Source organism: Pyxicephalus adspersus, chromosome 1 (genome assembly GCF_032062135.1).
Source record: "Pyxicephalus adspersus chromosome 1, UCB_Pads_2.0, whole genome shotgun sequence".
Taxonomy (NCBI): Eukaryota; Metazoa; Chordata; class Amphibia; order Anura; family Pyxicephalidae; genus Pyxicephalus; species Pyxicephalus adspersus.
In genome coordinates, this window is record NC_092858.1 from 113,531,950 (window position 1) to 113,558,013 (window position 26,064).

The 26,064-nt window shown below is 37.0% G+C and overlaps 1 protein-coding gene across 1 annotated transcript; it reads left to right on the top strand.

The window, feature by feature from the left end:
• Window positions 1-2,888: 2,888 nt before the first annotated feature.
• On the top strand, window positions 2,889-23,981 carry CEPT1 (choline/ethanolamine phosphotransferase 1). Its single transcript, XM_072424286.1, has 9 exons — window positions 2,889-3,012; window positions 10,548-10,921; window positions 17,779-17,926; window positions 19,206-19,347; window positions 21,687-21,771; window positions 22,129-22,260; window positions 22,735-22,893; window positions 23,089-23,214; window positions 23,479-23,981. The coding sequence occupies exons 2-9, from the start codon at window positions 10,583-10,585 to the stop codon at window positions 23,596-23,598; spliced, it is 1,251 nt and encodes a 416-aa protein (XP_072280387.1). The 5' UTR covers window positions 2,889-3,012; window positions 10,548-10,582; the 3' UTR covers window positions 23,599-23,981.
• Window positions 23,982-26,064: the final 2,083 nt, after the last annotated feature.

The following is a 26,064-nucleotide window of genomic DNA, read 5'->3' on the forward strand; positions in this document are numbered from 1 at the left end:
AATGTTCTTAGCTGTGTTACTACAATGTAGAAGTTTTAGTATGCCATAAAGAAACTTAACAGGAAACCAAAAATGGGTGTTACTACCAACTTCTGCAAAAAAAAAAAATGATTGCCTGGTGTCACTGCTAAGCCAGAATCTGAAAGCTTTTTGATTCAATTGCCTACTATAATACCTATATACCACCCAGGGTTTCTGACTTTTCTTAGACTTCTCTAGCAGCATACAGTCTTGAACTCCGAGCTCTCCATGCAAGTAGAATTTTCACAGGGAGGTCAGAAAGGGCTGCCTATGTTTTTCTCGCACTACATGTATACATGAAATACTGGAATTGTCTAAACACAAAAAAGCAGAAAATGTATTGCAGTAAAAAAAATAATGAACTAAGCATGAATTAAATTAGTAATAGGCTACACAATACTGTTAATCTAAAAAAGTACTTTATTATGTGTAAAAATGCGCATACATTTTAAATAAAACCTAATGTATGTAGATCTGCTTTAATATCTTTAATAAAATACAAAAAATACTGATCAGCTATGTGGAACCATAGATTTAAATGCTAAACATTCTTGGTGATACTTGGAGGAAACAAAATCAGAATCCCAATGCTGTCTAATTATAGCTGTAAAATGAAGAAAAAAAAAGGTAATTAAATCAGAAGATATGAATCTTTAATTCAATATAACCATAGAATATACAGTACTTGCTCATAGAATCTGGGTAAATATTAGTCTGAAATGACAAGCAATGGATCCCATCACAGTGCCATGGAAAGTGCCACTGAGTTCACTACCCATCTCATGTTCATAGCAAATAACAAGCAAACAAAACCCCCTAATCTATATAAAAAACATTAAAATGACGTTGGTTAGCTACTGCTTACTCTCCTTGCATATTATCTTAGCTACATACAAAGCTGAATACCTTTGTAAACTCATCCAAAATGGTCATGTAATGACTAAAGCTCACCATACAAATGACAATTTCACTGTACAATCAGCTTTAGATATAACTATAGGTGGACCTACCAAAAATACCCGATCAATCTTTTAGTGTGGCTGGCCTTTGCAGTACATATGTGTTTTTGGATAAATAGGAGATTGTGTAGATTGACTGTAATATGTATGTCAGTGCGTAGGTCAGTTTGGGATGGCAACTACATTGGTTGCATTTGTCCTGTCCTTACGGCACCACAACCTCATGGGACATTATAAAACGGATTCAAATGACTTGAATATAGAATGCATTTCAACCCAATTGCAAATCATTGTAATGAAGCCAGTAGAAGTCGTTGTATGGTAAACCTCACTAAGAAGCAACATGTTGTAAGATTCATGTTCTAAGATACCACTTGGCAATGCCTACAAATCTATTTGTACACACTTCTGGTACGCATACATGTGCCTTGTGATGTGATCGATTTACCTCTCCTCTAAACTGGGCTTTCAAGTTTGTATGATTAGGCAGGTCACTATTGCAGAAAGTGATCTTCACCCCGCCACCTGAGCCTATTTCTCTTGTATTTCCCTAGTATTTGTGCGGGGTTATGCAGGGGTTACTTAGAATCTGGAATCCACTTAAAACAGACCTCTTAGTGGTGCTGGCTATGTCAGTTTGCATCAATGAAAAATTAAACATTTATTATATGTATGGAAGAGCCACCTTGTGTATGGCAAATTGCAATGCCATCCACTCCTGACCTCAGGTCTACCACCACAAAAATCCAGCATTGTCATTACCTTCTGTGGAGTGCATTGTCCCCAACCCCATCTGTGGAGCGTTTTGTCCCCTGATCTGGGTTGTCCCCCCCACATTCTGATCCAGGTTGTCCCCCTCCACATTATGTGGAGCGTGTTGGTCTCCCCCCCACATCCTGTGGAGCGCGTTGGTCTCCCCCCCCACATCCTCTGGATATTTTTGTGCTTTTGTTATGTTTTGTAGATGATTGAATTATGTTGAAACTAGTTGTACTCTTCTTATCAGTGAACCAACGTCTGCTCCCCCTTTTGCCTTGAAACTCTCCTTTTCCTCCCTTCGGCCATTTATCTGTTCCCTTGACAAAAATATATTGTTCTAAGAGAACCACAGGGACATTTGTCATGTCTGCTAATTGTCTGTAGTCATGTGATTATGCACTGATCATGCCTTTGAACTGGTATATAAGCTGTGAACAAACAATAAAGTTTTGAGAGTGATCAAACTACACATTGAGTTGCGTGTGATACGTTCTCTCCCAGCTCTGTAAACAAAAGTCATCAGAAAGAGGGACAACTGATCGGGGATCAGAGTAGGAGATTGCCTTACCACTCCATCCCCTCCTGTACCCCAATATGACTTCACAACAATAGGAGTGCACCCCATCACCTGTCTCATCCCCCCCTGTACCCCAATATCACCTCACTACAATAGGAGTGCACCCATCACCTGACTCTCCCCCTTCTGTACCCCCATATCACTTCTTAAGAATAGGCGTGCCCCCCATCTCCTGTCTCACCCCCTCCTGTACCCCATATTACCCTGCAATAACACCAGTATACAAAACACCTGTCCTTGCTTTTCCCCATCCTTCCATATCCCCCTGGAACAATACCTTTTCACCCCATCACCTGTCTGACACCTCCTTCACCTCCATTTCTTCCTACAATAATAGCAATGCATTCCAATCAACTAACATTCCCTGAACCCCCTGTATAACTATCAGTGCGCCCTATAATAAAGGTATGACACTCCAGAATTAAACGACAGTTTATAATATATAAATCACACAGAAACATACCTCTATTATGTGTGATTTATATATTATATATTATGTGTGCGGAGACTGATAATCCATTTTCCCTGCCTTTCAGATGCAGTTTCCCGGGATTCAAGTTTGATCAGCGAAGCCCCGCCCACTTCCTGTCCTCTGCACAACGTCACTTCCAGGTCCTTTTACTGGATAGGAACTAGCCGCCACCGTTGTAAGCTGTGTGAACGAGACATAATTGAAGTGTCCGGGCTGGAGCTCAGGTATGGCAGGCAGTAATGCAATCTCTGCCGGTGTTTAACTTCCGTTTGCTTGGGTAGCTGTCATCTCTTTACATTTGGTTGTTGAGTGAATGACAGCTGTCTGCTCAATTGTTGGAAGTGACAGTACATATGCACGTTAGGTTTATATAAATTCAATATCGAAGGAATCATGATCCTATTTATTAAAGGAAAGCTTGCATTCAGCTGTATAGAGCTGGACATATATACATTGCAATGGTATACCAATGCTGGTGGAATCTTGTATTGACACTGACATGTGCTGCAGCACTGTGATCGGACAGATGCTGGCAGGACCAGTCTAATCAGCTGGGATTATTGCACATTTCAACACTTTAATGAATCATATCAGGCAGGCTTATGTCTCCAATGTGCATTCAGAATCATCTGGTTTAAATGTATGGTCATCGAATGACAAATATTCCTCCCCACAGTTAGGATGTGTTTTTAAGTATCCATGTGGCCAATCAACAGGCATCTCCCAGTGAACATTTCATTCTTTATATACGAATTATAAATACTATTATAACCACAGGACGCGTTCATTTTGCATTGACTTGGCATTCTCCAATACTTGGGTAAACATTTCATAGGTTGCTAGTTGCAAGCTGTTCAGGCTTGTCAAATGATGAAAAAAGATGACAGCCTGATTAAAGAACGGCTCCAGCTAGTAAAATAAAATACAAAGAATAGTTTCGGCATATAAAGTTATTACCTCAGTTGCAACTGCTTGGAGCATGTCATTGTGTATATTTAAAAATATCCATATTTTACTGCTAATGCACAGTATATAAATGGCTGTACCTCTGGCGCTCTGACAGCGATGCATTTTCTTCCTGGCTATTCACAAAGTTGCTTGTATTCTATGACTGGTAAGTGATTGGCCTAGGTCAGGGGTCTGCAACCTGCGGCTCCAGGGCCGCATGCGGCTCTTCAGCCTCCTTGTTGTGGCTCCCTTCGGCTGCCGCGGGGAGATCTCTGATGGGGGGTACAGGTGAACAAAATTAAAGCTGCAAATGAGGGACACCTGTAGCTAACACCCCTTAAAATTTCATCGCTAAGGCATCGTCAGAACATAAAGAACTCTGCCCATCAAAAAAATCTACCCTGTTACGTTAGAAGCCTCCAGCTAATATAACAGGATGATACGTTAGAAGCTGGAGGCTTCTAGGGGCATAGTTCAGTGTTTAATTTATTTCAAAGTAGGCCTACACATGCACACTTGTTGTAACAGGTAAAATTAAAAAAATATTAAAACTTTTAAAAGTTTATAAACTGTGTTATGTTTTTGCGGCTCCAGACTATTCTTCTTTAGTGGAAGAGGAGGCAAAATGGCTCTTTTGATAGTAAAGGTTGCTGACCCCTGGCCTAGGTGCAAAGAGGAGTATAAACAACATTGCTTGATCAGGCTGAGAATGAGAACCACCATTCCCTCTGTCACAGTACACAAAGTACAGTGAAGTTGTACTGTTTATAGCTACTGAAATGGGATATTTATACATATATGCAGTGGAGGACATGGGGGAACAGGCAACACTATGATACAACTATTTTGGCTATGTAAGCACAAGCAAAAAGTGCAGATATGTGGTAGTTCCTGTGTGTGTTTTGGAAGTCTGTCAAAGAGCTGCCCAATCAAGGCCACTCCAACCTGCATGTTGTCATATCTCCTAGTAGTGTTACATTTCTTGAAGTTTCCTATTGGCCAGTGATGTGTCCATATTAATGATCATAGAGCTTCTACTACTGGGAAGAGTCTGTTCCTGCAGATTAAAAAAAATTTAGAAATACTTTTGCATTTAAAGTGTATGTAAACTCAGATTTTTTACTTTACATAAAAAGGAAGACAACCCTTTTATTTAAAGTAAAAGTTTTTGTTTGTTTTTTTTTTTTTAAGTGAAACACCCTTTTTTTTTTTTTTTTAAATAAAAGGGTGCAGCACCACCCCTTTAATTCTTGATTGCCTCGGTGATCAAGTATTAGTGGGAGCGCAGAGCGTGACGTAGGTATCCCGGGAGCATCTGTGATCCCAATAATTCTGTGCAGTGTGATATCGAGTGACGCAGCAAGGATAACCTGGAAGAAGAGAAAAGACGACGCGGGACTCGATGGAAAAAAAATTCCGTCAGATGGACTGCTATGCTGGATTGAAGGTAAGTGTGATTTTTTTTTTTGCTTTGGGTTTACTGCTTAAATACATATGCGTATAAGGTACTTTGAGCTGAACTAAAAAACCTGCCGGCAAGAGCTTATAGAAGAGATATATCATGTCTTTTGTGCAGTAAAGACTTCTTACATTACAGGATGCTTTAGAATGTGTACTAACCTGTGCATGCACAGCTCAGTGTAAATTTCCCAATATTCCTCATGTAAGAATGAATAAAAACCTGTGTGCATGTGTAGATGTTACATCATCCCAGCCCAACCAATAAATAAGTCTCAGGCCTTTGATTCCAGAAAAAACTGGGAAAAAGATGTCTGTGCTGACAAAGGTGCTCACTGAGGTCACATTGTAAGAGGAAAGGTAAGTATGCAAGGGTTGGTTGCATATTAAAGTGGAAGTCAGCTGAAAAAAAAAACTCACTTTATATTCCGCAGATCCCTTCAGAGGGTTTCTGGATGAGGTCTTGTGCTGTCCTGTTATCCGTCTTGCATGAGATCGGCATTTTTTCCCCAAATGAAGGAAAAGCTACTTCTGTGTGTTTCAAAGATTGTGGGGTGACGTGGGTATCCCAGGCTTTGAGCTCCCATTCTGTCCTTAAAGCAATAAAGACAGAAAGGGAGGGGATTCACTTTTTTTTTCGACCCCACTCCCATAAAAAAAGGTAATTTTTACTTTACATAAGGTACTGTGGTTACCCTTTTATGTAAAGTAAAAATCCTGGAGATAGGTCTGCATTAAACCAATCCAGCTAGCTTGCGCAGAGCTTCTGTTTTCACCCATGTTTTTTTTAAATATTTTTATTGGAGGAAATGATGCAATATGTAAAACAAAACAAATACAGTAAGGTTGCGGCATAGTAAATATCACAGACAATGGAATCGTTGGTTGACAAAATTACAATTAAATATGGCTAGTGTTACAAATTATAAGAGCATAAAAAACAACAATTAGCAAACAATTGGAGGATCATTGTCCAAAAGACGGTAGGCATACCATGCTTCACCCATGTTTTTAATGCTGAAGTTTACCAGAAAATTCTTTGTTGGTGATCTGAGAACCCCTTTTACTTACCTGTAGGTCCAGAGAGGTGTACCCAAATATAATTTTTGCAGACTCTTTTTCTGTCACTTGCATACTGACAGACAAGGCTTTTAATTTAATTAGTTGTATAGCCAAAATAGACAGAGGAAGTAACTTTAAGTAGCTGAATGACTGTTTTCACTTGCTGTTTAGAATTACTTCATTGTGGCAACCATAAAAGAATGGTTTTCTGTGTATATGTAAATAAGCTGCCAATGCACGATAAGAGGCCTGCAACAAATTTGGTGAGTGAAGTGTGCTGCAATGCATGGTAGTGCACTGTTATGCAAGCGCAATATGTAAAATATTACACATGATAGTCTGCCTTTCCCTTACTTACCAAGTTGACATTACTTTAAATAGCCTTCGTTGTAAACACCATAAGTGGAGCTCAGGTTACTCAGGGTTAGTCAAAGGGGGACACAGCTGCATGTGCAGTTCCATCTGAATCTTCTACCAAATATAAAGAGTGCATGCTTTGCTTTTTTAGAAAACTAGAATGCTCTGGGAAAACCAGTGGAATTATTAAATGCTGTAAATGAGGATTGCATACAAATATTTTGAAAGAATAAACAAAACCTAATTTAAAAATAGTCTAAATGGGGGGAAAAAGTAAAAGTAATCAAACGCTTTTTAGGCTGGGTCTACACTTACGGTTTTAAAAACCCATGTAAACATTCCTACCGCATTTGTATGCGTTTTAATGCACTTTTACCAGTGATTTAAAGCTTGCCTTTAAACCGCTTGAAAATGCTGGAAAATGTCTATGTCGTGTTTTCCAGCGTTTTTCCCACGTTTACGTTCCAAGCACTTATAAATCTGGGAAAACACAGAAAAACCCTGCATTTTAATTTATAAATCTTTGCAAGGAACGTTATCTATAACGCTCAAAAACGTGCCTCAAGGAGAGGTCCTTGTGTGGAACGCATAGGAATTTCAAACATGGGTTTTTAAAACCTCAGGTAAACGCCTGGGAAAACATCTGTGTCTGCTTTATTGTATGGAGAATTCTACACGAGTATTACGGATACAAATGTCCCCATTGGGAAATGTACCTTTATCTCATGTTTTAGAGAAATCTATAACATTATCTATAACATTTTTGGTTTGCAATCACTTTCTTTACCCGTGACAGAGCATAATATATTATACATCTTGAGTTTTGGCATGTGATTAAAAAAAATTGACAAGCTTTAATTTGCATTGCATTGTTATGGGAGACATACAGCCAATATTGTAAAATGTCTTATAAGCTGCTTTTTCTGTGTATGCAGTGAAACCAAATGAATGCAGCAATTCATTTGGTTTCACATTGCATTCCTCGGCAAAGTAAAACAAATAGAAAAAACATTAAGAAGAAACAAGACTACTTACCCTACTTTACTAATGACATCCATGTACATTACACCAAAAAGAAAGTTTTATCACACTCCAAGATAAGCAAAATCCAAAAGACTTCTCTTCTGCATAGCTTATTGTGGTCTTTTTATTTTTCTAGTTTTCTATCATGCAGTGAAATTTAAAAGCAAATTCTTAGGCCTCTTTCTCTATTATAGGCTTGTTCCAGATTGAATGTTAAGCAAAACCTCTTTGTTTCCATTTTCAATAAATTTCAAGTTTGACCTGTGACTTGGTCTAAGTTTTTAATTTCGGCCCTCTGTGTATTTGAGTTTGACACCCCTGCCCTTGAATCTAACTTTCCCTAACTTTATGGTTAGGATCCACCAACTGCTTTTAGCCTGTTTAATGAGAATGTCACTACAGATGCTTCTCACTTAGCGACCAGGTTCCATTCCAACGACCTAGCCATTAAGCGAATTGATCATTAAATGAGGAACATAGTAAGGTGCCAGTCTACTGAGCTGTGCGCATGGAGCATGCATCAGTGATAGGTTCACTGACAGCCTGCAGACCTGGGTTGGGGAGGATCCCTATTCAGGACAGAGAATGGAGCTGATAAGAATGAAGGGGGCATGCTGTGCTACTGTACATTTGTTTAACTGTGTACCCATTTTGAGCTTTTATATTATATTTTTATATTAAAAATATTTGCAGATACTGCATTCTTTGCTCTCAGGCAGGACTTTTACACTGAAATGTTTTAGATGGTTTACTTTAACTATTCTAAGAACTCCTTGTACACTGCTTAGGTATGCAAAGCTCATAAATGCAAGTGAAATGCTTAAGGGAAATGCTGAAGTCTTCACCTGCCATAAGAGTAGTGATGCAACAATCCACTATGTGATCTTGCTTGCACCAACATGATCTGATTGTCATCAGAAGGAAAAGGCATCCATGATCTCATCACTGATAGGTAAGGTCTAAGTATGCAGCACAACACTTTAGATAAGGGCATTTTGCAGCTAGCTACTGCCAGGAAACAAAAATGAACTTTTTGTTTAAAGTCACTGAAGTTACATTTAGGAAAATTAAAAGAATAACTTGCTATTAGTTAGGTACCCTAGATGCACTCCTTGGAGATAAAACTAATAAACTATTTGGTGTATAGGAAATGCCAGAATAAAACTTTTGCATCTTAACTATCCCAGAACCACAGTAGCCATTCTGCTACCTTCCTATTTTTACCTGGCATGCAGCTGGAATATGGCCTGGAGATGTCCGAGAAGTCCTGGCTTACAGAAATTTCCAATGGGCCACAGGTTGGCAGTCCAGGGACAAGGTTAACTTAAGCACAGCATGACACCATGTGTTGGCTGATTCTAAACTGGTTTAGAATAGTTGGATTCTAAAGTAAGAAGTAGTTAAATATACTCAAATCACATTCTGTAATCAATGTAGACACATAAAACGTATTCAAGCCCTTTGAGATATACATATGAGATATACATACACGTACATTGGCATTTCAAAGATTAGACAAGGTGCGTTTCATAATTACTTTATTCCAATAATGTTCCTGATAGGCCAGCTTTTTGCATTTTTGTTACAGTAAAGCTAGGTACACACTTGCAATATTTGTTGTTCGAAAACAGACGACTAACGACAGATTAACGATTATGCACGTTTTTTTTGAACGATCGTATTGTGCACAATTCTGTACATGCTGTAACGATACGATTGTTCAAATATTATCCACCAATGATGTACACACACTAGATCGTGTATGTACAGTGCAGATAAAGATCGTTTGAACGATGCAGGAAGTGACATGTAAAGGAGAAATTGTACTGCAGAAACATCCACGATTACTGAACGACCGTACACACAGTAGATTGCGAACAATCGTCGCCCAATCAGATCCACCAGGACAGTCGTTCGTTTCCAGCGGCGTTCATTGGCGTCGTTGTGCACTTTTTTGTTAAAGATTATCGGACAAACGGTCGTTAGTTGTTCGTTTCCAACAATAAATATTGTACCTGTCCAGCTTTAGGGAATCTGACGTTCCCTCAAGCATTCACTGGTGGGAATCAATTACTTTCTTTGAAACATCAAAACAGGGAATGTCTGATTCCCTGTTTTTTAATTTTATTCTGTCCAGAGCTTTCTATGATTTCTTTCCTAAAATATGTATGTCTTAAAAAACAGATCTTAGTTATCTGTAAAAAAAATATGTATATTTGCATGTGGAAGATCACCAAAGCAGATTTAACGTTTATTAAAGTGCCTTTCAGGAGACCAAAAAATTGGTTTTGTTGAACCTTGAAAATTGAATGTTTTGGATTCTGGGTTTTTTGTGGTCTTTTAGAGAATAAGGCAATTCAAAAAAGGTATATCTAGTCATCTTCAAATATTTTATCACAGTATTATCTGAACTAAGTTTACACTCAGACCATGAAAAACCATGTTCAGTACTGCACTGTGCAATATAGAAAATGGTTTTAAAGGTTATGTTTGTAATTTTCTTTTGAGGCTACCAGTCATTGGTGTTAATGGTTTTAATGATACTCCTTAATAGGCAATATTTTGAAACACAGCAAGGACTAGGCAAAAATACCAAAAAGTGATTTAGCTACTTCTGAAAAATTTTCTGTACAATGCACAGATTGGGAAAAATTACTGTATATCATTTGGCCTAAACACACCACTAAAGACCAGTGATTCTTTTAGACTGTCAACATGGTATAATGAGAATGTTATCCTGATAGTTATAGAAAATTTTGAATGGTTGCAGTTTAAAATGAAAATTATTTATTAAGAATTTTTAATTGCAAAATGGCCAGGGTTAGGATGAAATTCAGTCTATAATTTTTAGGAAAACACACGGTTACACACTTTATAATAATAACAGAAATATATTTTTTTCCCATCCAAGATTTCTCCTCGGATTGACGCCAGATACAAAACTCCATGAGTACCCAAAGGGCATCAAGAAGACGATGCGGGGAACTTCAGTCAGAACTTTCTTCGGGTTGTGATCACACTCCCAGAACAATGTATGCGTTAAGCAAATTTGTAGAGTTGCCAACTCCACCATTGTCAAGGCATCAGTTGAAGAGATTGGAGGAGCATCGTTACAAAAGCTGTGGAAAATCACTGCTGGAGCCGTTAATGCAAGGATTTTGGGAATGGTTGGTAGGACAGGTTCCAGCATGGATTGCTCCTAACCTCATCACCATCATAGGACTTATAATTAACATCTTTACAACAGTCGTGCTAGCATGTTACTGCCCAACAGCAACTGAACAGGTAAATGATAGTTACTTGCTTTTTGAGAGCTATTTTTAAGGCTCCCATTGTATACATCAGCTTGTCATCACATGACAGGAATAGTTTTTTTTTTTCGTATGGAAATAAATCCAATTATAAGATTACAGTAGGATATGGCTACTTGTTTTCCACATATCCTCTGAGTCAGGATGTGAAAATCTGCTCCCTCAATAGACATCAAGGCACATTTAGTGGGCAGGAACTGGTAGCCTCCTCTGCTGTGCTTCTTGGTTTCACCAGAGACTTAAAGAAAAAAAAAGCTTAATGGACATTTGAAGGTATTAGTTGATTAATAAGTTGTGGTAGTTACACAAACCTTTGGACACTATAGATAGCCGTTGGTCAGGTTGAATATTAAGCCTCAGAGACGGATCAAGTAGCATACAGAGGTCAAACTGAAGGAGCAGAAACCAGGAAGCAAGCCAAGTAATAAGGCACAGAGATGATTCAGGGGAAAAAAAGGAAACCATAGTGGAGAATGTATTTAGTGGTAAAGATCACACGCAAGTTCTCCAGCATCAAGCCACATTAAAGTTGCCTTAATGTGGCATATGTCTTTATCTGACATAAGTGCACAATGCCACATGGTGATCAAGTGGTCAACTCCATTTAGTTTTTCTGACTGGTTAGCATTCAGTTTTTTTTTTTTTTGGGACCAAAGATGGTAAAATTGAAAAAAGTGGGCAATGAAAGTTTAAACAGCTGTGTAATGTATTGACTGTTGCTAGAATCAAACTGGCAATGGAAAGATTGTTCCAGTATTGTTGAATTGCTTTGTCATAAATTGACTGCATAAGATCAGTTTTAAAAAGGATTTTATACCTTAGTCAGGAATGTGCATTTGTAAAAATCCCAATCACAGATCTTAAGTTTTTCGATAATGAAGCCTTACCCATTACAAATAAGTGTTTACACATTTGTGGTTTTCCTTCAAAGCAGGAATATTGTTTCCTTTTCTGCATGAAAAGGGCTGAACAGACTTTCTGGGACTCTTTGGGAAAAAAAAGGCTGTAAATTGAGACTTTAGTTGATTTGCAGCATCTTTTGCTGTTTGTCCAATTTGGTCAGAGTTTGTACAGCCTGGATCCTTTTAGAGAGAAATGTGTGTGTATATTAATTGTTACCTTTTTATTTATGATTTATAGTTTGAATTTAACTGTGTTTTACAGTTTTTTTGTCATTTACACAACTCGTCACTTACGTGTATTTTGACAGTACAGACATTTAACATCTATGCATACAGTAGAGGTGGAGGTTGAGGGTCAGTTCACCTGACTCTAATTAGCTAACATTAAAAATATAAACTGTACACACAATATAATAACTGTGTAAAAAAAAAACTTTTTTATTCATGCTGTACAAAATATCCAGCAACTAAGCAGGTATTTTTAACTACCCCTTTTTCCAAAGACTATAATGTAGTTTTGGTACCTATACAAGTCTCTTTTTAACACATCTTGTGGAATGCAGTGTGCTTCCTAAGACTAAGGCTAGGTACATATGTGCAATGGTTCTCGTTCGTTAATCGGATCAGGGCTGATATAATTACATAGTACGTCAGGTGGAAAAAAAGACACAAGTCCATCAAGTTCAACAACTAGAGAAATAAACATATCCCAGATATAAAACCCAATGGACATAGTTGGTCCAGAGTAAGGCAAAAAAACCCTGGTACAATTTGCTCCAACAGGGGAAACAAATTCATCCTGATGCCATGAGGCAATCGGATGTTCACTGGATCAACAGTCACTGTTATTTTTACTTTAAATACCCTAATAACCTTTTAATATCCAGTTATATTCTGTGCTTCTAGAAAAACATCCAGCTTTTTCTTAAAGCAATCTATAGTAGTTGCTGAAACTACTTTCTGAGGGAGCCGATTCCACTTTTTTATAGACCTTACAGTGAAGAATCCCTTTCTTATCCGGAGCCTAAAATTCTTTTTCTCCAGGCGCAAAGAGTACCCTCTTGTTTTTTTGCAATAAACTCAAAGTGAATAATTGGGAAGAGAGTTCTCTATATATCTCTTCTCATAGCTGAGCTCATCTATCCCTTTAATTAGTTTAGTTGCCCTTCTCTGCACTCTCTCCAATTCCACAATGTCCTTTTTGTGAACTGGTGCCCAAAACTGGACTGCATATTCCAGATGAGGTCTGACCAATGCTTTGTACAGGGGCAGCATTATGTCTCCATCTCTGCAGTCTATTCCTCTTTTGATACAAGAAAATATTTTGCTAGCTGTTGATATTGCAGCTTGGCATTGCATGCTGTTATTATGTCTACCAGAACCCCCAGATCCTTTTCCATTTCTGATTCCCCCAACTGTATTCCCCCTAGACAGTATGACGCATGCATGTTGTTAGCTCCAAAGTGCATAACTTTACATTTATATATATTAAATGTCATTTTTCCACTTGGCCGCCCAATCAAACAGTACATCCAGGTTTGCTTGTAGATTATATACATCCTGTATGGAATGTATTTCATTACATAGGTTGGTGTCATCTGCAAACACAGAAATGGTAGTCTTTAAGCCAGTTCCCTATCCATTTACAGATTGACTTTTCCAAACCTATTGACCCTTACTTGCATATTAACTGTTTGTGGGGTACAGTGTCAAATGCTTTAGCAAAGTCCAAGTACAAAACTGCTATTCCACTGTCTACCTGTTTACCTGTAAATTTGTTTAACAACTTAGGTCTTTTTTGAAGCAATGCTGACTATATCACTTATAATATTATTTTCTAGCAGAAACTCCTCTATGTGGTTCTTTATCAAACTCTCTAAAACCCATCCAACTATGAACGATAAACTAACCGGCCTGTAGTTACCTGGTAATGACTTTGCTCCCCTGTTTTTGAAGACTGGAACCACATTGGCTTTAGGCCAATCCCTTGGTACCATGTCAGTGATAAGAATCTCTAAAAATTAGAAAATATGCTTCAACATGAAATAACGGAGCTCAGCTCTTTGAGGACACGTGGATGTAATCCATCATGTCCTAGTGCTTTGTCAACCCTATTTTGCCCAACTGTTTCTCAATCATAATAATTTTGAGCCATTGTGAACTGTTTAAGGCAGTGACATTGCTATTATGAATTTAGACTTGAGCTCTGCCATTTTCCTTTGTGTACACAGAGCTAAAAAATTGTTTAAAAAAAACGCCTTTTCTTTATCCCCAGTTACCATCCCACGGACATCCTTTAAGGGGCCTACATGCTCAGATCTGATCTTTTTGCAATTAATATATTTAAAAACATTTTTGGGGGTTTGCCTTACTTTCCTTTGCGATCTGTCTTTCATTTTGAAGGTTTGCACATTTTATATCTCCGTTTTACATCTTTTGCTCTATTCTTTATAGTTTTTAAACGATGAAGGTGATCCTGCATATATTTTTGGAATGCCCTTTTCTTGTTCCTTATGGTCTTTTTAACATCAGCTGTGAGCCACAGGTTTTAATATTGTCTCCCAGTCCAGGTCTCCCAGTCCCAGTCCAGGTCAGAGAGCCACCCTTAATAATGCGAAATTTACACTTTCTTTAGTGAAGCTGGGTGATCTAGCAAACCTGCAATGGATCTGGTCTAGGATTCAAAACATTTGCTAGCAAATGACTGAAGAAATCCATTCCAGGTTTGCTGAATTACTCGTCTTCACTGATGAAAGTGTATCCTCTCCAGCCTTGGACAGTTTTAATAAATCAGGCCCAAAGTGCTGAATCCAAAGACAGCCAGAAATTACACAAAAGTTCTGCAATAGCAGCCATTGTATATCTTTCAGGTACCTATTAGACTGGGTGACCTGATCCCCTGGAATTTTATGATTTATTATCCCATTGGAAATTGATTTATTAAAAGTATTTTGATTGGTTGTGAAGTGATCAGACAACAAAGTACAAATAAAAGTAGTACCTGGTGGGAATACTTTTACTGCCTAGCCAAATGCAAGCTGTCTGCTGTGTACCACATTACCATCTGATATGTGCACTAGTTACCATTCATAAAAATTACCTTCAGTGGCTTTGTGGTAAAAATAATCTGTTTTGTCTTTCCATGCTATACAAATGCATAATAGCACATATTCAATATGTGTACATTGTGATTTGATAAAATGTCCACCCGCTGAGGCGCAGAATCACTGTTGGTATCAATCGGTTGAAACTACATTGTATTTCACGATTGTTTTCTTGTATTGAAAATTGTTCTAAAGTAAAAATGTTACCCTGTGTAGAAACCTTATTACATCTCTGAAACGGCTTCCATTGTTTGTCTTTAGACTGCAGGAGCCAAGCGCAGACCTAATAGGCAGCCATACAGCCAACTAAATAATCTGCATGACAGGCTGACAATTCTGCTACTAATAGCAAGGCAGAAGCATTAGCACAGAGTTAGTATTATCAACCTGAAACTTTACAACAGGTTTACCACCATGATTTGCTTTAAAAAGTGTGTCGATCTTCTGTGCACTGTACCTTAAGAGATGAAGTGAAGTGAAAATAGAATTACAAATATCACATCTTGGGGAATGTTATGCCTTTAAACTGTAATGCGTATGAAGACACAAATGACACTGACCTTCTAGTTTCAGTTTTAAGGAACTTAGGAATAAGTTTAAGAAGAAGTTTGAAGATCAGGTATTCTGAATTACTTCACTCGCACTATACTTATATGCAGGTCCATGACTTAAGTATTAAAGATATGGACAGCCCAGCAGCTACCATTTTTAGATGAAGTTTGGTAGTGGTATATACCATATTTTTATTACCACAGGTTTATTGGAAACCAGTTATAAAAAAGTTTGTTTGGTGCCATGGTGATTCTACTTAAGTTGCTAGTGGTCTGGCTGTCATACTGATGTGTTTGCCTCCATAATGCTGTCTGTTTCCTGGAAACTTCTGAAGCAAGGCTGTCTATTTTCAGTAGACGAGCAATTCTGAACCCTGGCACCATGTTTGTTTTTTTGTTTTTATTTTGTTTTACAATTAATCTTACATAGTATCCATGTTAATTACCGAAACCCGAATGTACCCTGTAAAATCACTGCCCTGCCCATATGATGTCCTTATTGACCCATCGATTAAATAGTGAGTTGCAGCTAGTGTTTGACTTTACCAAGAAAAGTCAGAGATTGCAAATTAGAGTTACCTAGTTGCAAAGCATTCTGGAGCACTTACTAACATATTTGGGGATAGATTTATTTCTGTTTGGTAACATTTTAATATTGACAGGGTGCTTTAAAGAGGTCAAGAACAGTTGGGCTCCTTCTAAAATGGAAGGATGCTCAACAATTTACACTCCTCAGTTTATTATTGTCACTAAAAGTCAAAAACAAGAAAAAAAAATCATATTTGTTTTGAGTTCTAATAATGCTCTTTTTCCGGTTATAAAAATGTGAGTTTTAGAAGTCCGGGTGAATACTTTTTATCATTTGCAGAGAACTGTGTATACAGTTAGGTCCATACATATTTGGACAGAGACAACTTTTCTCTCATTTTGGTTCTGTACATTACCACAAATAATTTTAAATGAAATAATTTAAATGCAGTTGAACTGCAGACTTTCAGCTTTAATCCATTGGGTTGAACAACAAGATTGCATAAAAATGTGAGGAACTAAAGCCTTTTTTTAACACAATCACTTCATTTCAGGGGCTCAAAAGTAATTGGACAATTGACTCAAAGGCTATTTCATGGGCTGGTGTGGGCAATCCCTTTGTTATGTCATTATCAATTAAGCAGATAAAAGGCCTGTAGGTGATTTGAGGGGGAGGGGGGTGCTTGTATGTGGGAGATTCTGCTGTGAACAGACAACATGCGGTCAAAGGAGCTCTCCATGCAGGTGAAACCAGCCATCCATAAGCTGCAAAAACAGAAAAAAAAACATTTGAGAAATTGCTACAATATTAGGAGTGGTAAAATCTACAGTTTGATACATCATGAGAAAGAAACAAAGCACTGGTGAACTCAGCAACACCAAAAGACCTGGACGTCCATGGAAGACAACAGTGGTGGATGATCACAGAATCATTTCCATGGTGAAGAGAAACCCCTCCACAACAGCAAACAAAGTGAACAACACTCTCCAGGAGGTAGGCGTATCGATATCCAAGTCTACCATAAAGAGAAGACTACATGAAAGTAAATACAGAGGGTGCACTGCAAGGTGCAAGCCACTCATAAGCCTCAAGAATAGAAAGGCTAGATTGGACTTTGCTCAAAAACATCTAAAAAAGCCAGCACAGTTCTGTAAAAACATTTTTTGGACAGATGAAACCAAGATCAACCTTTACTAGAATGATGGCAAGAAAAAAGTATGAAGAAGGCGTGGAACAGCTCATGATCCAAAGCATACCACATCATCTGTGAAACATGGCGGAGGCACTGTGATGGCTGAATTAAAGCTAAAAGTCTGCAGTTCAACTGCATCTGAGTTGTTTCATTTAAAATGAATTGTTTCTGAGTTGTTTCATTAAAATGAGAAAAACGTTGTATCTGTCCAAATATTTATGGACCTCACTATCTAATGCTGTGTGCTAAATGTCCTTATTTGTAGCTGTTGTGCTGTAGGTAGGTGCAACTACAAGTGATTTGCAAAGCAAGGAATCATGAGACATCTAGTTTCTGTAAAGACAGGAAGCTGACTTTGCTTAGACAGATGTTGTGGAAACCACACACCGCCTCTACTCCTATTGACTACAGAGATCAACACTTTTTCAAAGAAAACATCTTACTTATATGTGATTGTGAGCTTGCTGCTCTAATAATTCTTAATGTGAGGAACGTGAGTTTGTATGCAATATAATAAAATTGACCATGTGGTGTTTTTTTTTTTCTTTTGCAGGCCCCAACGTGGACATACATATCTTGTGCTGTTGGCCTATTTATTTACCAGTCCTTAGATGCCATTGATGGAAAGCAAGCAAGGAGAACTAACAGCAGTACTCCACTGGGAGAGCTTTTTGACCATGGATGTGACTCTCTTTCTACAGGTGTAAATTTTTTCTATTGTACTCATATAAATTCTATTTTTTTCTATTTATCTTTCCTCTCTGTGGTAAGCCTCACAGTTCATTAACCTTGGAATTTGGCCTAGCATTATAATACATATGTACCATTACTAATGTTTTAGAATAATACAATTTAGACTGGTTAAAAAAACATTTGCTAATGCCTGAAACTTGCATCAAAATGAGAGGAGGGAGTACTATGAGGCAATCAGATATGCTGCATGACCATGTGCTGTCTAAGAAGAAGCAATATGGGGCAGGGAGATAATGTGCTGCTGTTATGTCATTGTGATATCACATGTCTGGCTACACAGTGTAGCGGCACTGTGTAAATCACCGTTCTGGACAGAAATACGCAAACAAGCAAAATTACTCACTTATACTCCATATGTGTAGTTGGCTTTTTGCCTTCAGTTGATCTTTAATAGAGACTGCTGGAGAAAACCAAGATGCCCCAGATCGTCCATTTAGTTCATAAACTGTCCAAAGGGATAATCCTAATATAATTAGTAGTTTTTCTGTGTATTACTTTTGATGAAACATGTTTTAGGGTTTGTATGTGAATACAACAAAGAGATTTGTGGTTGATTATTGTTTTTGAGATTGTTTGGTTTATCAAATTTCATATTCCAAAACTTTGCGATAAACAATATTATTTTCCCATTGTCGGGGCTAGCAGAGGTTGGCTAACTCCGCCCTTTAGGCCAGATACGACCTGGCTGGTAGTTTGTTCTGGCCTAACGCCCCCCGGCCGATCCAGCCTAATGCCAGCCGGCAACTCGCGGCTCCGGAGCCACGAGTTGCCGGCCAGATCTGCCAGGGGGCTTTAGGAACTACTGGAACCTTCAATTTGTATTAGTAGGGGTACATTTATAAAAGACTATATGAATATGGTTGTGCCTTAAAGATACCATTCAATTGCAAAAAATAAAGAAAAAAAAATGAAAATGTATAAAGCCCCAATTCTTAGTGTCATCTTCAGAATGCCGAACAGCCTAATAGAGCTCAGTTAGTTCATATGACCAAAGTGTGACAGCCATGGTGTCTGCTATTCCTATGTCATGATTTGTGTATATTAGTTTTACTGTACCTAAAAATAACTGCTTTGAAAGATAATGCAATTAGTTCCTTTACCTTTTCATCTATTGGTGTTGAACTACGCTTATTAGTATTTTTGTTTTGTTTAGGTAAAGGAGGGAAGCTAAAATATGGTTCCAAATTAAAATCCTATATGTTAACACACTGTTTCTTTTCTTTACAGTATTTGTGGTTTTGGGAGTATGCATCGCCGTACAGCTTGGTACACACCCAGACTGGATGTTCTTCTGCTGCTTTGCAGGCATGTTCATGTTCTATTGTGCTCACTGGCAAACATATGTATCTGGAATGCTACGATTTGGGATGTAAGTAGATGTGGAAATACTGGAAAGAAGCTTAATATACATAAGGAAATGTTGCATCTTAGCTTTAGTATTTTAAAAAGGTTTAGGTCAGAAGGTCTTGCAGTCCATTAGTAATAAAATATCATGCTCAAAATTGTTTATACAGAACAGTATGAACAATACAGTTTGTGTTAGTCATTTGACATGTTTAAATATATCTGGTATTACTTTCTTAGGGGATTGCTAGGCCTCATGACCTATATATGGAGCAAGTGTCAATAAATTAATAGGCATCATGAGAGAAAATACCCTTTAAAGAAGCAGGAATGAGCATTGACAGTAGTGTTAAAAGAAAATAATTTAATTTTCCATGGTATTAGATGCACTTTTGGTACCTGCTTACATCCCAAGATAAACATTTTGTTATTTTAAAAATGGATTCTAGATATAAAAATCCAAATAAACACAAAACATGACATATTAGTATGCCAGTTATGTCCCAAAATCTCAAAGTCACTGAATCCTACACACTGCAGAAAGTGATCAGCATAAAGTTTTTTTGGTTCGAAAATATAACACAGGTGCTAATGCTGCACAAGAGAGGACAGGCAAGTGTCACTAAGCGTAATTAGTCTAATTGCTTCTTTTTCCGATGGCTTTTTTTTTTTATTCTATAAACTATATTTTTGGATTGCTCCTATATGGCTAGACAAGCTGGTAGTATAGCAGACGGTAGTATAACTGTAGTTGTCAGGTTGTGAATGTTCTGTTTTTTGAATGTCTGTACCAGCTGCCAGTCTAGATGTCTTAAGATTTACTATTTGTGGCCCACAAGGGTGCTGACTTTAAAACAGAACTCTTTTTTTGAAAACAAAAATATCTTTCTGTAACACCGCATTTAAAATCTAAACGGTGAATAAGTGGTAAATACTGTATAAAAAAGTGTACTTCTCCCCCTCTTTTTTCATCTTTGGATAGAAGATCTCTCTGTCAAGTATTTTTTAAATTTTTTTACTTATTTTTTTATGATCTTTGTCCCCATTGGGGAGATTTGCCCCTTGCATTGTCACTAAAGAGATCAAGAAAAAGAGGTAAAGGGGGAGATCTTTCAATGGGCACACTTGCTCCAGGGAAAATCAAAATTTGCCTTACATTGTTTCGTGGTAGATCATTTTTGACTGCAAGCACCAACGTATCTTGCCATAGCTTGCCAGGACCTTCCACTTACAGAGATCGGAATGACAAACAAAGGTTCCATATCATACTATTGTTGGATATACACATAAAACACAATATTTGGAAATACAAATGTTACATTATTTCTTTGTGGTGGGTAATCTTTGCCTACAAATGGCAGTATACCTTCCCACAACCCTCTGGAACCTGTCGTTTTACTCTCGACAATCATCAGCAGTGGATCTACAATGTCGGTTTTGACCTTAGGATGGCACTTGTAGCTGCTGGACCACTGTGCTGCCCTGGCATGCTGGACTTTCCAGTCCTATAGCTACAAAGCCCCCTTTTTTTGCTCTCCTGTCTTACAGCTACAGTATGAAGCTACAATAGTCATTTACTTCTACCCAGGCATTTTGTACTCCCTAGTCCTACAGCTACAAAAGCCTCCACCTTCTCCCCTGGCATTCTGAACTTTGTAGTCCTACAACTAAATTAGTAATCTTCTTTTGTCTGTTAATAGTTGGACTTTCTAGTTCTACATCTACAATAGTCATTCTTCCTTCCACCTAGCACATCAGGTTCTGTAGTCCTGCAGTGGGCTGCTTATGTCTTGCTGTCATGCTTGCAACAGTACAACTGGTCAGCTAGTAAAAGTGCTGTAACAAACAGATGCTGGGGAAAACACTGTACTTGTTTGTGATTGGATTTATGAATAAAAGCTTACCATTGTAAGTACTCTGACTGTGGTAAATGGTTTGTCTTAACTCTCCAACTAGCACATTTACTAGACAGAGTGATCTGTTAAAGCACAAAAACACAGGAGGAGTAAAAAAAAACAAAAACTGCTGTGTTCTGTGTTAATGACAATACTCTCTACAGCCACTTTTAGGTACACCTTGCTAGTAACAGGTTGATCTTTGTTTTGCCTTTGGAACTGCTGGAGTTCTTTGTGGCATACATTTAATAAATCGATGGAAACATTTTGTGGGTGATGGATTAGTATCTAGCTGCACTTCTAACTTATTTTATGTGGTAGGCAGAATTGAGCAGAAGTGGACATAAAGTCACAAGGAGTACATTGTGATGATTAATTACTTTTTTTTTTCCTTCACAAAGTTACATTTACAGCTTGATGTCACTTTAAAATGTTGTTTTTGTCTTTTCTGCCCCTTGCATGAAATCAGAATTGATGTGACTGAAGTTCAGATCTTCATAATAATCATGCATTTATTGGCTGTGATCGGTGGACCAGATTTGTGGCAATCAATGGTAATCTGATGTAATTGTTTGCAAATTTTCTTAGTGTTTAATCATTACACTTGAACAATTATACTAAAAGAGTCTAAAGCACAATTCACATTTGCTAACATGTAAAAGATGTATGTTTTATTATTCTTCTGCAGTGTGCTCTGGTGTATTGTAACAGTCATTATGTCTAATACATAAAACCATTCTTCAAACACCGTAAAATCGCAACAGTATAATAACTGTACATATAAACAGAGAAAACTCCACAACCTGTTTAACCTCACAGTATGGAGATGTTCACTTACATCCCTCTTAACATAGTCTAAACAGTCTGATTTTATTTATTACATTTTTCCTTTGTATTTCTCCTGTTTATAGATTCCGTTCCTAAACATCCAAGTGAAACTTGTTCCAGCCCTCTTTACCGTTGCTGGCACCATATTTTCTTCTGTTAATTATTTCGGAGTCATCTTTACCGGTGGTGTTGGGAAGAATGGATCAACAATTGCAGTAAGTTTTTATTTAATATCTGGATGTTGGTGGTATTACCTCAGTAAAATTTAACTTATAATTAGTGGATGGTAATGCCACCCCTGTACAGTAGTGCTGTTGGTTCTATAACATTTACCTTGTATGTTATGTCTGTTCAGCCTGTTCTATGAACAGGCACACCTTTGATAGTTAAATGTATAAGAAAACCATGCATAAGTCAAGTCAAATCACAAAGCTTTGGTTAAGCTCTCAGAAAATGTAAAAATAATTCACTGAGAGGGTGCAATACATAAAAAATGCTAATTATTATATGATTAAACAGAAAAAGAAAAAAAAAAAAACAGAGGTCAGAGCTAAAAAGCATGAAGGCTGTTATTTTAAAGTCAGTGCTAGGTGCAAACATATAAATAACTTAGTCTTTTTATTTATTTATTTATTTTTTAAATACGTGCTACTCTTTTCTCATTTTACACAATTCTCCTTTTATTTTAGGGGACCAGTGTATTGTCCCCAATGCTACACATTGGCGCTGTCATTATTTTAGCAACGATGATCTACAAGAAATCCGCTGTTCAGCTTTTTGAAAAACATCCGTGCCTTTACATTCTTGCATTTGGATTTGTATCTGCAAAAGTAACAAATAAGTTAGTGGTAAGTAACAGATTGTATGTTGTGAACAAATATTGTTTATAAAAGTCTTTTTAGATTATAAGATTGTAATTTTAGGTTTATTATTCTTAATTTTATTTTCTCCTAATTATTTATTTTTTGCAGTGAATATTTAGATCTTAATTTTGTTAAAACTTTTATATGCTAATTTGCATTAAACTTTCTCTTTGGATGTAGGTTGCACATATGACAAAAAGCGAAATGCATCTGCACGATACTGCTTTCATTGGACCCGCTTTGTTGTTCCTTGATCAGTATTTTAACAGCTTCATAGATGAATACATAGTTTTGTGGATTGCTTTGGTAAGTTTTCATTTCATCAGGGTTTGGTTACTTGTCTCTAGAAAAGGCCTAACTGATATTTTATATTGTTTATCCTTGCCTCATTTTAAAACATATTTTAACAATAGTGTAAAGTATTTCAGCATTTTAACCTAAACTTGTAATTGCTTTTCCAAAGGATATACTTTATAAGTTTCCCATTTCTGAAAAAACTGGTGAAATGTAATTGCTTGTATTAACATTAATTTCAAAGCCATATTAATGCAGCAATCTTTCTCCTTACAGGTACTTTCACTCTTTGATTTGATTCGATACAGTGTGAGCGTCTGCAATCAGATAGCTTCTCATCTTCACATTGAAGTTTTCAGGATAAAAACAAGTGGCTCACATTCTAACCACCATTAAGTGACCTAAAGGAAAGAAAAGAAATGCATGATTCATAAAAGAAGAGAAGGCAAAATCCAAATTAAATATTTCAGTGTCTTCACTGTCAATGAATATTCCAAGCCCCTGTTTTTTATGTATATGGCATAACATTTTGTTTTTACAGTGGCAAGTCATTACAGTCCTGAAAAGTCGGGCATGAAATGAAAATGTTGATTTTGGGTTTTGAAAAACCCTGAAGCGTTTTAAATATGCAGTATTTTAAAAGACACACGAAGACCTTAAAAATAACCACTTGTGTGAAAAAATATTTATGCTCCTTATCTGTACATTTAGTGTAGCTTCACCCCTGCATATAACTGCAATCTTCTAATGTTATTTTAATAAAGTCTTGGGAGCAGCCATTTTACTGAAGTGTTTTCATCTGTATTTTGAACGCTTGATAAGTATAACTCCAAAACCTTTTTTTTTGCCAGTTTGATTGAGGAGGAAAGGATTAGAACTGAGTACAAAAATTTTGAGAAAGTTTAAAATATTACACTTATCATTGAAACAGGAGGTGAAGGGAAGTATTCCAATAAAGACATCTATTGCAGTGACAGATTGCCAATTCCTTAACCCTAATTTATTTTTCCATTTCCAGAAAAAATAAAAGGTTCAGTTGATGAAGGTAAAAAACCCCAGAGATTCTTACTCTTCCATGCTCTATTTAAAACCAAAGAAAAGATGAAAAAGGCTTAAATGAACAAATTATAGGTAATTTTTAGCCAAAGTTTTGGTTTTTAGTTCTAACAACAATAAGGAAGGTTGAAACTGTCAGACATGGAAGGTTCAGAAGAGACAGAACTTTTGAGACAGTTTCTGTGACCCTATGATAGGATGCCATTTTGATTCCTGTTAAACTTACATCTCTTCAGAAAGCCATAGAGAATCCAAATTTTGCTGCTAACTATGGCAACCAAGACCATTAGAGATGGTAAATGTCTCCAATATGTTCACATACAGGCAAAAACCTAAAAGAAGTTTTAACCCTTCCACACTATCTAAAATATATGAACACAATTTTAGTGTACATTTTTGTCACGCCTGTGGGAATGAACAAATTCTCATGCACTGGCATGGGAGTTAGGTCATTTTAGTTAAGCATTTTGTGATGGTGGAAGAAAAATAAAATATAAATTTTCTTTTCTTTATTTTTTTTAGTGTACAACTATTTGAGTTCCTGTTGGGGTGACTTTGTATCCCCCACCCAAACAATAAATTTCTTTAAAGGGAACAAACACAGTAATAAACTTTATAGAAAGTGATCCAAAATTACAAAAAGTGTGACTTGATCTAATTTAGGCATACATGTAAATGTGCATTGTTGGAGGCGGGGTGCAAGTGGTGATCGGGGTTTTTTGGCAAGGATTTCATTAAATGTTTCATAAATACATATATACACATGTCATTCCAGTTGTGAGTGATAAGACTGCAATATACACATTTAATGCCAGTTCATTTTATTGACCTCCGTTTCCCTTAAATGATCTATATACGGTTTCTGGAATAAAAGTGTCTGTGTGTTTACAGATTAAAAAACAATGTTTGAGTTATGCATTATTTTTTTTTTTGTTAACGTACATCTTGTATAGAGAGAGAAGATCTGAAGATTAGTTTAGATGCGCATACAACAGGATTTTAAAGAAATTTTGTTTAATGAATGTATGACTGCATCAATTGTTATTTTTTTTTTTATGTCTGCCTGATGTTTACCTTGATATTTGAATGATTTACCTGAATGTTTTGCTGTGATATTTTGTTGCATACTGAAATTTACCAAACTGATATCTACGAGTTTTTGATGAAAACCTAATTGTAGCTGGCATTTTATTTATTTTACTCTTATATTATTTTATATCTTACTGATTTAAAGAGGTGAAGACCAGTCACTAGACTCATATTGCCTGTGACCTTACTGCAGCAGATCTTTCCACCATTACTGACTTACCTTGCCTTCAAACTCGTTATGTGGCCATCTTGGTAGAAGTCGGGGTTTCCTTCCAGTGGAATAGAACCTCCATCAAGGAAATCAGTGAGCAGCATTGTAATAACATCACTACGCCTTACTACAAATCTGCTTATTCTACCAGTTGAGGGCACAGTGTCTTAGATTTCACTGGTGATATACAGCTCTTAGAATTTTATTACAGGGGTGCCAAGGCACAATATGCTGAAGTTCATATTGAACATCAGAATGCAGAAGTTGGTTTAGTGACTTTGGATATGGTATGAACTCATATTCTATCTCATTCAACCAAATAAATCTTGTGTGACAATCAACTGCAATGATGACTAGGTATTCAAACGCTACGGCATGTGTTAGCACTGATTACCTCTTTGTGATGATATAATTTATTCTTTTGGGTCCTGTATGGACTCTACCACCAGACACCAACAGATCCTCAAAGTTTATTAGGCATTTACCTAACATTCTTGCCATGATGC

What these genes read in the sequence shown, in the direction of transcription:
- CEPT1 (XM_072424286.1), top strand. Translation starts at nt 10,583, where the DNA reads ATGAGTACCCAAAGGGCATCAAGAAGACGATGCGGGGAACTTCAGTCA. An exon ending in GCCCAACAGCAACTGAACAG is followed by an intron (nt 10,922 to 17,778) that starts GTAAATGATAGT and finishes TTTCTTTTGCAG; the next exon opens with GCCCCAACGTGGACATACAT. An exon ending in ATGTGACTCTCTTTCTACAG is followed by an intron (nt 17,927 to 19,205) that starts GTGTAAATTTTT and finishes TTTTCTTTACAG; the next exon opens with TATTTGTGGTTTTGGGAGTA.